The sequence below is a fragment of the Myotis myotis genome, unplaced genomic scaffold (assembly GCF_014108235.1).
Source record: "Myotis myotis isolate mMyoMyo1 unplaced genomic scaffold, mMyoMyo1.p scaffold_m19_p_2, whole genome shotgun sequence".
Classification (NCBI taxonomy): domain Eukaryota; kingdom Metazoa; phylum Chordata; class Mammalia; order Chiroptera; family Vespertilionidae; genus Myotis; species Myotis myotis.
The window spans coordinates 209,011,239-209,027,205 of NW_023416324.1; the positions used below are offsets into that span (position 1 = coordinate 209,011,239).

A 15,967-nucleotide genomic window follows, 5' to 3' on the forward strand; every position below is an offset into this window, starting at 1 on the left:
CCGGGGGTTCCCGCGTCCCAGGTGCGGGGGCGGAAAGACCTTATCCCCGGTGTAAATCACCGGTCCCTCGGGGACAGACACCAAGGCCAGAAGAACAGAGCTCCTGGGCACAACTTTTTACAGCTGCCACGTGGACCCAGGACCGTGGGAACTCACAGAGACAGGGGCTCCGTGTACCCCACGCACCTCGGCCCCAACGACCAGGAAACAGAGCAATGGAACTACATGTGGGGCCGGCGGGCGGCCGCCCCTACTTCTCTCTCTAAACCGGGCAGCTGCTCCCTGCCCCGCAGACTCCCTTTCCGGGTCTTCTGACCTCCCGGTTAGGAAAGCATTTTGAGACCAGAAATTGCTACACACACCTGGGGCGGAGGAAGTGGGTGCTGTGGTCTTGTCCGGGGTCCAGAGCCAGAGCCCAACATCCGCTAAGTCAATCCCCCGGCTCCCGGTCGAGGCACTGCAGGCCGGGCGGACCGTGCACCGTCCCGTCCTGTCGCAGCGCCCGCGGCACCAGAACACGGCGCGCGCGCCCGCACGGACCCGGAGCCCGCATCTTCCCTGCGTCCGGCCGCGCCCCAGCTCGCGCCCTTGCTGGCCTGAGCCCAGGTCCCCGCAGCCCGCGGCTCCGCACGCTAGCCCGCGCCCCAGGACCCCCGCGCCCTCTCCGCGCCCGCGCCTCCGCCCAGCGCCGGTCCCCGCACCCCGCCGCTGCCGCACCCGATGGTATGCACCCCGCCAGAGCGCGTACCTGCCGGTGACTCGCGCTGCTGCGCGGGACGCCCCCCGGCCCGGCAGGGCTGCCGGAATCCCGAGGCGGAATCCCGAGCCGAGCGTGCACCCCGCGCCGCCCGCACCTTCCGCGTGGCCCGCAGCGCGCCCTGCGTCACTCGGCTGGAGAGCGCAGCCTGCCGCGTCCCGCACCGCGGAGAGCCAAGGACAAGCCGCTGCGCCCGGCCTTCCCCAGACTCCTGACCTGGGCGAGAGCTTGCCTCCTAAGGGGCTAGTCAGTGGCAAGTTTCTCAGTTAAGAGTTCTGCTCAAGCTCTAACCCTTGCGGGGAGGGGGGGAGGCGGGCCAGGGGGAGGGGCGTGAGACCCCAGTGGACCTGGGCTGGGTGAGCCCCTCCCACGACGGCCCCCTGCCAGACCCTGCAGCTGCCCTCACTCACTGTGGCAGGTGCCCGCCCCCTCGGGGAGCTCTGCCCCTTCTCAAGGGGACTGGCCAGCGCTGAGTTCTGATTCCTGAAAAGCTGACCCGGCTTTCCCTAAAGGCCCAGACCACGGTTCTCTCACCCAGCACAGGCCCTCTGCCCTCTCCTTCCTGGCTGCCAGCTCCAAATGCCCCATGACCACTCCTGGGCCCGCTCAGAGTCCAGGGAAGTGAAGTGTCCTGTCTGTGACTTCTCCAATCAGGGCCAGAAGGCTGCCAGCTAACGCCTGGCCAACCAGCTTCCCCTCATTTCCTCCCCTGAGTTCACTAACCGCAGTGCCCAGACTCCTGCCCAGAGCGCCCTCTGGAAGGCCCCTACCCTCCACCTGCCCCTGCTTCCCAACAAAGCAGCCACGGGTCCACGGGCCGGCGGATGTCCCCTGTCTCACTATCCCACCGTCGGAGGTCTCCAGCAGCGGTGGGGAAGGTGCCAGAACCCACCAGAGCCCCATGTACAGGGCAGCACTTGATGGTTTATTCACACACTTTGGGAGCACCGCGGAGTGGAACAGGCAGCAGCAGGTGCGACTGGGGACGCGGTGGCTCTCCTCTGCTGGACCACACACAGCAGGGCACAGCTCTCCACCCATCACTGCTGCGTTCTCAGAGCCCGGCCACCAGTTAGCACCAGGAGGTTGCCTGCTGCAGGAGAAAGCTTGTGACCACCGCCACAGCCCAGGGAGGGGTTTGAGACCTGCCCGTGTCGGCAGCTGGGCGTTAGCAGCTGTGTCCAGACCCTCATCCAATTCACCTTCCCTGGGGGGCCATCTCATTGACCGAAGCATGCTGGGCTGTTAAAATTCCACGGGACAGCGGTAACGGCAGAGCTGTGTGATGGGCAGGCACACAGCCTTTTTCCCCAACTCTCCCTGGCCCCCATGGGAACCTCGCTTGAGGTGAAGAAGTTGAGGAAACAGGCTTCTGACAAAACATCTGTGCCCACGCTGTCCCCGAGTGGCTCCTTCCTTACTGAAAAACCACACGTTGCACAAGAAGGCCCCGTGCCATCTGCCACACACCACTGCAAGAGCAATTATGAAACATCCTTCCATAAAAATAAAAAGCGTGACTGTAAAGCGGGAACACGGCATGTACTGGTCTTGATTGAGGGCTGTTTCGAGTTCAGATAAAGTGCCAAGCAGAGGGCTTGTTCGCAGCAGGAACATCTTGCCCAAGATAAAAAGCCTCTTGCTCTGGCAGCCGGAGGAAAACCGCAATCAGGGAGCAGGATGGCAATCTGACCGTGTGGCATCAACGTGGTCCGGCTATGAATAATACACAGGAACAGAGCAGAAGGTGGGAGGGCGCAGGGCGGGAGCCAGCGCCCAGAGCTAGAGCCGCGGCTGCAGACTTTCCCGCACGAGGCCGGATGGTAACTATTTCAGGCTTTGCCGGTCCACGGTCTCTGTACTCAGCTCTGCCACTGCAGCCAGAAAGCAGCCATTAGCAAAACGTGGATGGGGATGGTGGTGTGCCGATAGCACTTCATTTACCAACACGGGCAATGGCGGGTGCTGGCCTGCGGGCTGGTTTGCTGATCCTGGTCCAGCGAGAGAGCGCACCGGAGAAAAGTGGGCTTCATGCTGGGGACACCATCGATTTTCCTCATCTCTAAGGTCAACAGGTCACTTGCACTCCAGAACCATCTTATCGCCGAAGACTTCCCGTGAAATGCAAACGTGAACGGGGCCACGGCGCTGCCCAGGGGGGAAGAGGGGTGGTGTAGAGACTGCAGGCACTGGTGTAGCTACTGGGGACACTCTCCTTGCTGCCTGCCTGCTCAGGACGCTCTAATGGGGGGCATGTTTCCATAGCGACAGTGATGCCCATGGAGCTGGAAATGGCCCCTCACCTGTGTAATCTCTCAGGACACTTCATCAAATCAGTAAGTGCAGGTCACTCCTCTTCTAAACGTCTGTTCCGGGTCTGGATGCAGGTGTGAGCCTGTCGACGGTCTGCTGTCCTTCCTGACCTCTCAGCACCAGCCCCAAGGTCCCTGGAGGAGGTCACCGCTCACACGCTCCCTGCCAGGCGCCATGCTAAGCTCCCCATGTCTGCAGTCAAGGCCCGCTGTGGCAGGGAACCTCATCCCCTGTTCGTTGTGAAAGAGCTATGGCTCTGGGAAACCAAAGAACTTGCCCAGGGACCACCAAGGGGACCCGCCCTCTCTCTGTCCCTCCGCTACCTACCTCCTCACTCACTCTGGGAGGCCCTGTGGTGAAAGTAAAGACCCCACTTGGAAGACCCCACTCAGGGCATCAGAGACGGCAGCCTGGCCCACAGCTTGACTTCACGGGAGGCCCCGAGCCAGGCCACTGAGCCCCGGTGCTCCCAGACTCCCAACCCTCAGAAATGGAGATGATAATTGTCCGTGGCCCTGAGCTGCTAAGTCTAAGGCAGTTTGTGATACAGTCACCGACAGCCCACCTGTACAGCTGAAAAGATGAGATGCTGTGGCCTGAACTAGGTCACCTGGGATGGGGGTGGGGAGTGCGGATGGAGCAAACAGGAGGCCCAGGGCAGGGCCTGGGCCAAGGTGGGCGTGGGGAAGCATTGGGTGGTCAGAACAGCTTTGCCAGCAGGGCCCGAGTGGAGCCCTCTCCCGGCACCAGCACCCTTGGTGTGACTGCTAGCAACACCCTCCCCCCCACTGTAACCCCTGGGAGTGCTGGACCCGCCCACCTGCAGAGAGCAGAGTTCTCACCTCAGCAGCTCCAGGCTGTGTCCCACCACGCAGGTGGAGCTGTGCACACTGAGCCACAGGGGCCTGCCTTCGTGCTCCTACAGGTGATTCTCAGAGGGCATGCCCTCGGGCGGGCAGCAGAAAGGAGAGCAGGCCCCTTGTCACCCCTGCTGGAGCAGCACCATCACCAAAACTGCACAGCAGCCCAGAACCCTGCAGGCCATCTGGCAACAGGAAGCATCTTCCGTCTCCATGGTCCCAAAGTCTTCAAAGAGCCAGTAAGGAGGAGCCGCAATAGGTATACGCACAGGAAATGCTGGTTCGGAGGCTTGGGGGAGCCAGGCAGGTGCGGGCACCTGGCGTGGGCAGAAATGAAGCTCATGACTCAGCTGGATTAGAACTGGACTCAGACGGCACGGCCTTTAGAGATGCCAGATTACTTTTTTTTTTTTTTTTTAAGAAAGAGAGCAGAGACCATGAGGGCCACAGTGACAACCCCAGAGCACCGTCCATGTGGGAATTCTGTGAATGGGGCCACCAGAGTGACCACTGGGAGGGGAAAGTCACTGGAATAACACAGTTTGAGTAGCGGACTCGAGGAAAGGGCGTGGTGCTCACCTTTCCCAGGGCCACTAAGGCCCAGAAGCAGCCATGGTTTCCCCTTCGTCCTGGATGTTCCTCGAGATCTCTCCCCTCTCAGGTCAGCAGTCAGGCAGTGCACAGCCTGCCACAGCCCCAGGTTCTAGGTGACATGGGACCCAAGCCAGGCCAATCCCCAAACTTCCACCTGACTCACTGGGAGAAAGCATTCTTTCTGCTGGGCTCGCTGTTAGAGTACGGCCTGGATGGAGGGTGTGGAGAACCTGGGTGTGGCCATTGGAGGAGTCAGGGAGGGTAGAGGTCCAGCCTGATAATGAAGACTGAGATGCTAGATCAAGCCTGAGTCACCAGGACCTCCAACTAATTCACACCCAGCCACCTTCTCAACCAGCCCACGTGAGCAATTCTGTGTCTTCCTTCTCCCCTCTGTGAGGAGGCCTGACAGGAGCCCAGCCCCAGCTTCAGCCAAGAAGAGGAGCAGATGTGTCCTGCCAGGTGCCCAGACCACCCGGACTCTGGGGAAATGGTCCCTGCTGCCTGGTGATTCTTCTGTGCTGGAAAATCACATACCCTGAATTTGAGTCCTTGACCCACTCTGAGCAGACCTATGGGGTCTCCACACCCCTCTCCCTCACCCCCATCACCTACGCAAAACCCTCCAGGCGCAGTCCTCTCCTAGGGACTGCCAAGGGACAGGGGGCAGATGCCACTGCCAAGGGACAGCGGGCAGATGCCACTTTTCATAATTGGCAAGGCTAGAGAGTTGGGGCCCAGGCCAAAGCCCTCCCTGGAATGGCTTGCCCCAAACCTGACTGGTCCCTTTGCCTGGGCCACACCAGTCCATGCAGGAGGAGGGGGGCCAAGCCTGGGTCCAACAACCCTAAAGCCTTTTTCTCATCAGCTGCCAACTCAATGGCATCTGTCACAACGCAACATCCGACACCCTGTCACATGCCTGCTCGGCCTCCCCCAGAACCAACTCCTGCACATGCTTGCTTCCTTCCATCGGCCAGCAGCTTCCTTACCTGGAACAGTGGATGCTTCTGCATGACCTCCTGGCCCAGCCTGCTCTCCACAGTTCCTGGCAGCCCCTGCTTTGTCCCTGTCACTTGGTGTGGTTTCCCAGTTGGAACAGCCAGAGACCCTCTGCAAGCTCATACAGCCTGGGCCTGCCAGAGGCTTCCCGCCACTCTATCTGCAGCTGAGCCCAGTGTCAGTACTTTTCTTAGTTCAAGCCTCATTAGTCAGATGGTTCTCTGCCTGCTTGCCAGGTAAGAACTTGGAACGCACTGCTCTGAGATGCCCTATTCTCCAAAAACTTACACTGACCCAACAACCACTCATCCTCACCTGAGCACGGCTTCCTTCCTCATTCTCCAGCCTCCAGGCCATCATATACCTGGGCCATTTCCTCCCTGTGCTGGACCCTCAGGGCCCCTGCAGGCCACCACCAAAACCTTTAGCTCTCTGTGACTGCAGGCTTACAAGAGCCATCCCCTCCTACAGATACCTGGGGCAGGTCCCCAGGAAGCCAAGACTAAAGCCAGTGTCTGTTTTAAAGCTCTGACTGGCAGGCCAAAGCCAGGAGAGGGACCTAGTGGGAAAGAGGTCTCAGGGTTTGGTCTTGTCATCCCTAATTCACCTGAGATCCCAAAAGCCTGTCTTAATGTAACTTGCAGCCTAGGTAACCTTAAATTTCTAAAATGTTTAAGGACTTGTGAGGTTTCTGATAGGGCTGGCCCCATCTTTGGCACCCACCTCATTTCCTCAAATGCCGAAAGGGAGGGAGAAAAGAAATCAACACACCCTAGGACTGTTCTGCACGTCTTAGTTCAACAAGATAAATTGTTGTAATTCAGGAGAGTTAAGAGAATCGCGTCTAGTGCTCAGGGCTGGGACTGGAGCTGAGGTTTGGGGCTCGGGACTGGGGGCTCGGGATTTGAAGGTTGGGGGTGGGGGGGCTGGGGACTCGGAAAGTAGGGATAGGAGGTCAGGGTTAAGCTCAGGGCTCGGGACTGGGACTCGGGGCTAAGGGAGGGTCGCCGAAAAATGACGTCAGGGACCCGCATTTCCCATGCCGCGCCTGCGCAGGACCGGGCGCTGGCCCCGAGGGGCGGGAGAAGACGGCTCCACTGCGCTGGCGCAGCCCCGCCCCCTCACCGGGAGGCCAATGGACTCGAAGGACACGCCCCTGACGACGCGGGCCCCGCCCCCTGGAGACACACCGCGGCGGAGCCAAATCCTCCGGGATAGCGGGCAGGTCCAGGGCCGGGCTGGTGGCTGGGGTCCCGGCGACCCATCGCCATGAAGCTAACGCGCCAGATGGTTCTGTCCCGGGCCAAGGCCTCGGAGCTGCATAGCGTGAAAAAGCTCAACTGCTGGTGAGGCCCGGAAGCCGGGGGCCTCCCCGCTGCCCAACCCCTGGCCTGGAGTGGGGACCCCTGTCTGCCCCCCCTTCCCCGGGATTGGGGCCTCCCGTTCGTCACCTCCGCCCTAGAATGGGGGCACTCCGCCTGGCACCTCCGCCCTGGGTTGGGCCTTCCCCGCTGGGCACCTGCGCGGTGAGATGGGCCTCCCAGCCGACCGCTCCGCTGTGGGGCGGGGCCGAGAAGGGCCTCTTAAGGAGCCGGTTGGAGGAGGAGGGCGCCTCCAGCCTTCAGCCTCCTGTCCCAGACTGGCCTTCCGGGTCCCAAGAGCCCACAGCCTCTGGGAGGTGCTGCCACCAGCTCAGGTGGCATTGGCTAAGGTCATTCCACAATTCTCGCACCCACACACCCCACCCTTCCCCGCGGCGGTGTTTCAGACCCAGGCTCCAAACCTGCTATCCTTGCCGGAAACAATTGGGATCACCTGGAGGACTGTTATGGGGCTTCTCCATAGGCAGTGGTTCTCAGCCTTCCTAATGCCGCCATCCTTTAATACAGTTCCTCATGTTGTGGTGACCCCCAACCATAAAATTATTTTCGTTGCTACTTCATCACTGTAATTTTGCTACTGTTATGAATCGTAATGTAAATATCTGATATGCTATATATGTTTTCCGATGGTCGCGACCCACAGGTTGAGAACCGCTGCTAGAGGGACAGCTGGTCCCTCTGTGGACGGTCTGGTTTCTGACATTGCCCGTCATTGGGAACCAAATCTACTAACAAGGTGGGAGATTAAGGTGATTGAAACCATTTCTAGGAGAAAGTGAGAGAATTGAGACTCTCCAGCAATGATTTAGCAGTCCTTTCTGTAACTGAGTCCTCTGGGAGAGGAGCTGTCCCCAGGTGGCTCGCTGTCTGGGAGGTGACGATGTAGGTGCTGTGGGGTCAGTGCAGGCTCCAAGGCAGGACCAGAAGCGCTTCATGAACTCCTGAAGGAGGTACAGGTGTTCACCGGGGACTCGGACGGAGGCTTCACACGTGACTGTGAACCGGACAGTGCAGGTGGGAGTAGGGAGCTCAGCCGAGAGCAGACCTTCCTCCCGCTGGTGCCCGAATATTGCCCGCAGAGTAGGCGCTCTGCTTGTTCATTAAAAAGCTCTTCTTGCCCTGGCACATGCGCTGCTTTGGCCACAAGGTCCCGTCCTTCCTTTTCAATAATGCATGACTTTGTTCTGCATGGGCTGGTCATACTCTGCTCTCAGCAGGGAGAAACAGCAACTCCAACTCGGGCTTTCTAAAGTGTTTCATGAGTTGCATGTTTAGCCTTTGAGCTTGGCCTCTTATGAAGACTCCCTCGTTTGTTTACATCGTGAGGGACACGATCCCGCTGCCACAGCCTTGAGAGCGAGTCGGCCTTGTGTCCTGCAAGTGGAACAGCCTCCGTTGCTCCTCAGTCTGAGATGCCACCCTCAGGCACCAAGCCTGTACCCTGTGGTTTTGTTGATAACCCGCCATGACAGAGTTTTGACACCTTTGTCAGTTGTCTGGGCAAGCTTTTCCTCTGTCATTGAAATCATGGGATCTTAAAATTTGTAAGCATTTATTTTTTTGTTTTTTGCTTTTTTTAAAAAAATTCTTTATTGATTAAGGTATTACATATGTGTCCTAATCCCCCCATTACCCCCTTGTTGTCTGTGTCCATTGGTTGGGCTTATGTGCGTGCGTACAAGTCCTTTGGTTGATCTCTCTCCCTTACCCCCACCCTCCCCTATCTTCCCTCTGAGGTTTGACAGTCTGATGGATGCTTCTCTGTCTCTGGATCTGTTATTGTTCATCAGTTTATGTTGTTCATTATATTCCATAGCATTTATTGTTAATTTTTGGAGTTATTTCTAATTTTGTTAATTAACCTTGAACAAAGTTAACGTACATATATCTCTTCTTTCCCCAGGGGCAGCCGCCTCACAGATGTAAGTATTTAATGCTGATCCCTGATCCCGGAGTTGTAGCCTCTTCCATAAGAAACTGTTAGGCTGCAGACCTGCACCATTCAGTTCAGGCCGTAGGCGGGTGCTTTGTTCATTTAGCAGTTGTTGTAAGGCAGAACCACTAGTAAAAATAACATTCTCTAGCACCCAAGTTTATTTTAAATACCTGTAAACATTTGCTTTAGACACGTCATTGAGAGGCTCCTGTGTCCATGCGGGTCTCACAGAAGAGGGAGCAGATCCCAGTGCAGTCTGCTCTGACCTAGGGAGGAATCCGGGGCCTGGGGGCCTCTGTGGGTTCCTGGTCTTCATGTCACTGAGGAGAAGGTTCCTCACTTCAGCTTCTGCTCTTGGTCACGTCCAGCTTCACGCTCCCCCACCAATGGCAGGAAGAGATGGGGCGGGGGTGGGGGGCAGTACACAGGGCTGAGTGAGCTGTGAATAGATTTCTTCTTTTCTTTCTCACCCCCAGAATGAATGCCCTCAACTTGTGCGGAGTCTGAGTGCCAGTCATTCAGTTCTTATCTACTTTTGTAACTTGAACTGTGCCTTTCCTTAAAAACAAAGTTTGAATGTTGCTGAGTCACTGGACTGTCCAGAAAAGCTAATTCCACCTCAGGCAGTAGCGGAAGAGCTGCATATTTAGTAGAAAACACACACACACACACACACACACACACACACACACACACACGAGACCCATCACCATTGCAGCAGAAGACAAATCCGTTGCACTATGAAGCATCCTGACCAGACCGTGAACCTGCTGTGGTCAGGGACCATCTGGCTTCATGCCCAGTGAATGGCAGGCACTTAGACACTTGGCGGCTGCACCACTCAACAACCCGACAGGTTAGGGAGCTTGACAGACCCGCTGGGCCTCTTGCTGCCCTTTCCCACTGAATCAACAGTGTTAATACCACCGAGATCCCGGTTTCAATTCTGTCTCCCTCTTGGCCCAGCTGTGTTGGTGAGAAGGGGTGTCCGTGCTTTTCCTGGAGGTCAGGGACGGCAAGAAGGAAGGTTCTCTGTCCAGCTCCCTGAGGTCCTTGGAGGGCTTCTGAAGCTAGGACCGCTCTGTCTTGGCTTCCGGCAGTGTCTGATGGCAGGCTGTTTGAAAGCTTGAGAGAGAGCACATTTCTCCTCCAGGCTGAGGGACTATCTAGGCTGCAGGGTGGGGGGCATGCAGAGCCCACGTGCGCTTGCATAGATAGTGCCAGGTGAGGGGGAGCCACTCTCCGTAGGCCCTGGAGGTGGGGTTGACTGTGGCTCCAATCTGTTGGGCTGCTAGACGTGATGTCACAAGGCCAGGGCCAGCAGTGTTTGCAACCGCTTTCTCTTCCTCCCTAGATCTCCATATGCCGGGAGATGCCCAGCCTGGAAGTGATCACCCTCAGGTACCTGAATGCCTGCTGTCACTCTGTGTCACTGGGGCTTGAAAGAGGAGGGGAACCTAGATGACCCGAAAACCCCAGGAAAATATGGGAGGGCCACTGGCTCCTTGGCTCCGCCCGAGCTCCACCCTCCTTTCTGCCCTCCGCGCCCCCCCGCTGCGTCCCTGCCCACCCTCTCTGCAGGTCAGTGGGTACAGCCCCCCAGGGATGAGCAGCCACCCTCACGGTGGCCACATCTGCCCCCAACAGCCCCAGCCTTTTCTGACCCAGTTCTATCACTGCTGGGAACTCTGCCAGTTTCTCTATCACATGCTCTGTCATCCATGACTTGCCTCTTTTTGCATCATTGGCATTTTAACAGACTAAGGAAACCCTGAGTGAACCAAATTCTGTCATTGGGGTTCCAGGCAGCTGGAGAGCTTGGAGGATGTGTCCTGAATGCCCCCCTACCCACTCTGGGCCCAGGGCCGCAGCTGATGCTGGGATCCCTGCTGCTCGATGCTGGAGAGCTTTCTGCAGGTCCCCCTGTGTAAACCTGACAGGGAAGACAGACTCTCCCTGTATGGCAGTTCCGAAGGTTCTGGAACTATAGGCCCTGGGGTCCTGTGCAGGCTCCCGTGACTTCACTTCCTGATCACAGGGCTGGCCACCCTATTGGTCCCTCCCTCGCCCTCTGCTCGCCCTTTGGGCCTTCCTCGGTCTCCTGGTGGATGCCTGTGCTGCCCACATGCGCTCACGGCACCCATCCCTGGCCCAAGCCTCTTTGGCGGGTGCCTTCTCGTGGGATGAATGAGCGAAGAATGGGCTACAGCTGTGCCCAGGCTCAGTCCGTTCTCCCACCTGGGCAAGGCTCAGACCCCTGTGCCTCGGTTTCCCTCTCTGTAATACAAGATAATATCAGACAGAGGCTCACAGCATTGTCTCTGTAGCGTCAACAGCGTGTCCACCCTGGAGCCCGTGAGCCGGTGCCAGCAGCTGAGCGAGCTTTACCTGCGGAGGAACCGCATTGCCAGCCTGAGCGAGCTCTCCCACCTGAAGGGCCTGCCGCGCCTGCGGGTGCTGTGGCTGGCCGAGAACCCGTGCTGCGGCGCCGACCCCCACCTCTACCGCATGACCGTCCTGCGCAACCTGCCCAGCCTGCAGAAGCTGGACAACCAGGGTAGGTGTCCACGCTGAGCACGCCCCAGCACGGCCTCCCTCCTCTGCCCTTTCTGCCAAACCCTGACCCCTCCGGACCTCCCGGACACCTCCTCCTCCAGAGTCTCCCAGAAGGACCCCCGGGCTTGTCCCGGTGATCCATTACGGGGTGCAGCCCCACATGCAGAGCGCAGGATCTCTGGTGAACCTCACACTTGTCTGCCCCACTGCTGACACGCACTGGGCTGCCACAAACTCACCCACGTGCCCTGGATACATGTGAGGTCTGGGTGGGCCGAATGGTGTCACTGCTGGCCCACAGGACCCAGGGGTAATGCCCCTGAGCTCCCCGCTTTGGCTTACCTGGTGTGGCCTCTACCTGTTGGGGGTGTGGCGTTTCACCTGCACCTCCATGGCCCGCAGGCAAGCCTCTGCCTGTGCCAAGGGCGCCTCGTGCTCCGCCTCTGGTTCCGCCCGTTCCCGGGGCTGGACCCTTTTCTGGGTTGTCCGCCTTCTCTCTGTGCTGGCTCCTAATCCTAGTCTTATGTGCAGTTATTTTCTCCCAGATGAACAATTTTAATATAAATAAACTCCAGGGCAATTAAGTCAAATGGAATAAATGCAGTGAATGCTGTTTCTTTTTAAATTTTAATTTGAGGTTTCTTAATGAGTATTTGCTTTTGGGAAGTGCTGAAAGTCAGGTTCAAAAGCAGTCATTGGCCACCTGCCATGTGTCCAGCTCATGCGCGGGCCGGGGCATGGCTGTTGGGGCGGACAGACAGACACCTCTTCTCTAAGGCAGGCTGCTGTGTGCCGCGGCGTGGGGCCTGCATGCAGGCGGCCGCTCTGATGCTTTCCCCCTCCTTCCCCTCGAAGCTGTGACTGAGGAGGAGCTGTCCCGGGCGTTGATGGAGGGAGAGGAGGTCACAGCCCCCAGCAGAGAGGGCATGGGGAACGGCAGGCCCGAGCTGTCCTACGCCCTGAGTGCCATGAACGCCATGAACGCCGCTGCCGAGACCGGAGGGGACCCGCTGAGCTACGGCGAGGAGACGGCGAGGTGCGCAGGGGTCTGTCAGGGTTGGCCCTCTTGAGAGCCAGCAGCCATGTCTCCCTTCTCTGGGGAGGGAGGGGAGCGAAGTGCCCTGGGTGGTCCTTTCTCACCTGCCCTCGTGGCCGGAGAACGCTCCAGGCACAGCAAGTGCGCGTGCGGAACCACCCCTTCACAGGTGGCCTGGAGGTGGGTCTTGGTGAAGGGGATCAGTGGCACCTGGGGGGCAGCTGGCAGAGGGAGTACCAGCTGGAGGAGCCTCCAGGGCAGCGGAGGGCCGCTGAGGACAGTTGTCTGATTGTCATGGACATTGTAGAGATGGTGGTTTCCAGCAGGGCTGCCAGGCTCCGTGCACAGCAGGCGAAGCGCTGTCTCTCGCATCATGTGTGTTTAGTCCCCCCACCCTTGACCCGGGGCAGGCACCCCAGGGCCCCAGGGAACCCGAGAGAAATGGGTGGAGCACCTTCCCCCCTCCAGTCGGGTGCTGCTGTCGCTCCAAAAGTGATGGCACGTGGTGGGCGTGTGGCTTCGTACTGGCGGGTGGGAGAGCCACTGTTAGGCGTCTCTTCCTCACTATGCTCTGGGCTCTGGGCACTGACTCTGCACAAACGGGCCCTGAGCTGCCCAGCCCTCACGCACTGTCGTCACCCCTCACCAGCACACAGGGACAGCTCGGCCTGAAGCCCCCTGCCCGGGACCGGTTTCCTTCCTTCCCACAGAGGGAGGCTGTGAGCAGCCGCAAGAACAGGGTAAGTGTGATGGGGGGGCCATTGGCTGCCTCTGCCCAGGGTGTGGGAATTGTGGGAGTGGGACGGGGGCTGGAGACACCACAGGGACTAACAAAGCCAGGCTCAGGTGCGGGTCTCAAGAGGTGGGGGCTCCACAGTCCCCTTGTATCCTCTGAGCGCACGGTCTCACAGCGCGGTGTGCTGAGCCACGGCCATTCCTATGGGCATCTCACAGGAGGAATCAGCTCACCTAGCCCCACGTGTGCAAAATATCCCCCAAATCTTCATAGCAGACATGGCAACGTTTCCCTGCTTGGATGCAGGTAGAAACCGAGTACAGACACATTGACACACACATGCATCACACGTCTGAGCACGTGTTACTGGGTCGCCCTTGGCCGCTTCTGCTCGACCACTGACCAGCTGTGTGATTGAGGGCCAGTGACTCAGCCACTCTGGGCTTCCAGGCTGTGAGCATGAGAGGAGATGGCATGCAGGGAGCCCCCAAGGCAGTGAGCGCCACCCCAGAACTGCAGCTGGGACCTTGGGCTGCATGAGTCTCCATCTTCCCATGTGTCGGCGGGTTGCATGGAAGGCCGATCCCCATGACGTGGCGTGCTGCTGGCCAGGGCTCTGGGCATGTTATGGTGTGGGCAGCCTGGCCTTGCTGGGGGTGGCACTCAGCCAGTAACTCTGTGCCCCCAGAACAATGTCCTGACTGCCATCCTCCTGCTGCTTCGGGACTTGGACACTGAGGGGCTGGAGGCTGTGCACCAGACCGTGGTCAGCAGGCTGCAGGCTCTGCACAGACAGGAGCTGCAGGAGGACATGGAGTGACCCAGCGGGGACCTGCACTGTGAGACCTTCTGCTGAAGTTGCAGCATCTTCCAGAGCACCCAGGAGGTGAGGCCCCTTGCCACAGCCATGGCCACTGCTGGACCCTAGGCCGAGTCCCAGCACCTGAGGCTTGGTCCCTAGGAAGCCTCAGCCTGCCCTGGAAGGCCGAGCTCTCACTTCGGTGGCACCTGGAGAGGGCAGGAAGGCGTCAGGAGCTGGCTGGGCAGACCCCGCTCCCTCGCCCTCCTGTGCAGGACGCCCTTCTCCCTAATAAACATTTTCCGAAGCCCGGCCTGGAAGCAGGTTTCCTAAACGATAGGCATGGCCTTGGCATTCACGCATTTCCCGCAGGCCGTCTCTGACTCGGTCATGGGGTGCATTTCTGGGCTCAGGAGCCTTCCAGATTTATGGCCTCCCTGCAGACAGACGCCCTCCTCAGATTCACATCAGCAGAGGGTGTGTGCAGACTGTGTGACAGGCCTGGAGGGGCAGGCCTGCCGTCTGCTTGGGCATCCAGGTGCGGCCACAGGTGGAGCCGCTGGGCGGGGTAGGACGGCCTCTGGGGAGGGCATCTAACGTGTTCTTCCTCTGGGAAGAGCGGCAGGCCTTTCCGTGATGCCCAGTATCGGCGGGGATGCTGCAGCCCTGGGGGCCTTCCTAGTGCCTCCAAAAGCTGGGGAAGCCCCTCCGTGGAAGGGGAGCAGGATGAGCCCCGCCCCCCCTCATGCCCCAACCATTAGAGACAAGTCCGTTCTCGCTGCTGTTGAAACGACTGGAGAGGGAGGCAGGCTCTTCCTCTGCTCTTCCTCCCTTTGGGGTGGGGCTGTCCGCATCCCTGAGAGCTGAGCTGCCAGCTGTGTGAGAGCCACACAAACCAGAGGCAAGAGCCACGTGACAGCCGCGACGGGCCAGCGTCTGGAAGACCCCGGCTTTCCTTGCTGAGGCTGCACCGTGGGGCCAGCTCTTTGCAAGCCGCTGAAGACCTCCAAACTCGGACTGGGGAGACCAAGCAGAGGCGGGGCCTCCTCTGTGGCGCTTTTGTAGTTTTTCGGGACAAGGGGTGAGCTCTGAGCAGTGGGAGGCAAGGGGTCAGTGCACGGGGTCGTCTGGGAAGGTGGCACAGGCCCCATGCGTGTGCCTTCTCATCACTGTGGGCTGTTGCTCCCAATAAACCTGTGCCTTGGCTGGAACAGGCTGGGTGTGGTTCCGTTGATTATGGACACCCTCTGTCCCCCGCTCACCAGTGTCCCTCACACCCTGGTGCCTCTCACTCGGGGACCCTGGAATCGGACTCGGGATGAGCTGCCCGCCTCAGCCCTCAGCCCCTCGCTCTTCACCACCGCCCCCCCACGGTCCACGCCAGAGCAGAGGCTGCCAGCTCCCTGGCCCCACTCCCTGCCACCCGCCCACTCGGTGGCCTTCAGATCCCTCGTGCTGGACCCGGGGCAGCCTCAGGTCTTCAACAGCGCGCCTGGCGGCCCCCACCCTGAACTCCTGCACCCTGAAAGCAGGGATTTCGAGCCCAGCAGGCTTGGCATACACCCCGTGTCCTGTTAGCCCCGTTAACGTAGGACAGGAGACCCAGGAGGGCACAGCCCACACTCACGGCAGGCGGAGCAGACCCGAGGCCCAGCTCCAGAAACGAGCGCCAGGAGGTGAGGCTGGTGTGGCCCCGGCACAGGGCCAGTCCCCCCAGCCCGCTGTCCCCCTGGAGTGACCGAGGCTCCCTGCCAAGGCCTGTCAGTACCTGAAGGCAGCCGGAGGGATGAAGGGCCCAACCTGGTCCCTAGAGCCACCGAGCCAGGCCCAACCAGGAGACCTCTGCCCAGGACCCCCCCCCATGGCCTGTGGGCCCCCAAGGCCAGGGCCTCCCCACCAAACCTCACAGGTCCCAGCCCCTCATCCTGAGCCTCTGCGGGCACTGAGGGCAGGGGCGCAGGCCGGAGCATCCCTGGACGAGGTGCCCAGGTAGCCG

General features: G+C 59.5%; 2 protein-coding genes across 5 annotated transcripts in view; one reads left to right on the forward strand and one right to left on the reverse strand.

Moving 5' to 3' along the window:
• Positions 1–1,604, reverse strand: part of TRPM2 (transient receptor potential cation channel subfamily M member 2) — a 47,652-nt gene extending 46,048 nt beyond the window's left edge. Inside the window, exon 1 of one of the 3 annotated variants that reach the window (XM_036351867.1) lies at positions 749–1,604. The gene's annotated coding sequence lies outside the window, so the exon portion shown is untranslated. The remainder of the gene's footprint in view (positions 1–748) is intronic. The other 2 variants (XM_036351865.1, XM_036351864.1) reach the window with 2 other exon arrangements.
• A 5,129-nt stretch (positions 1,605–6,733) lies between these two features.
• CFAP410 (cilia and flagella associated protein 410) lies at positions 6,734–15,176 on the forward strand. 2 transcript variants are annotated; one of them, XM_036349625.1, is made up of 8 exons: positions 6,748–6,872; positions 8,812–8,830; positions 9,321–9,700; positions 10,199–10,245; positions 11,172–11,401; positions 12,256–12,436; positions 13,086–13,176; positions 13,861–15,176. In XM_036349625.1, exons 4-8 carry the CDS (start codon positions 10,217–10,219, stop codon positions 13,990–13,992), a joined length of 663 nt encoding a protein of 220 aa, XP_036205518.1. In that variant the 5' UTR covers positions 6,748–6,872; positions 8,812–8,830; positions 9,321–9,700; positions 10,199–10,216; the 3' UTR covers positions 13,993–15,176. The 2 variants fall into 2 exon arrangements, with proteins under 2 accessions (XP_036205517.1, XP_036205518.1); XM_036349624.1 differs by lacking the exon at positions 9,321–9,700 and having other exon boundaries at positions 6,734–6,872.
• The last annotated feature ends 791 nt before the right edge of the window (positions 15,177–15,967 follow it).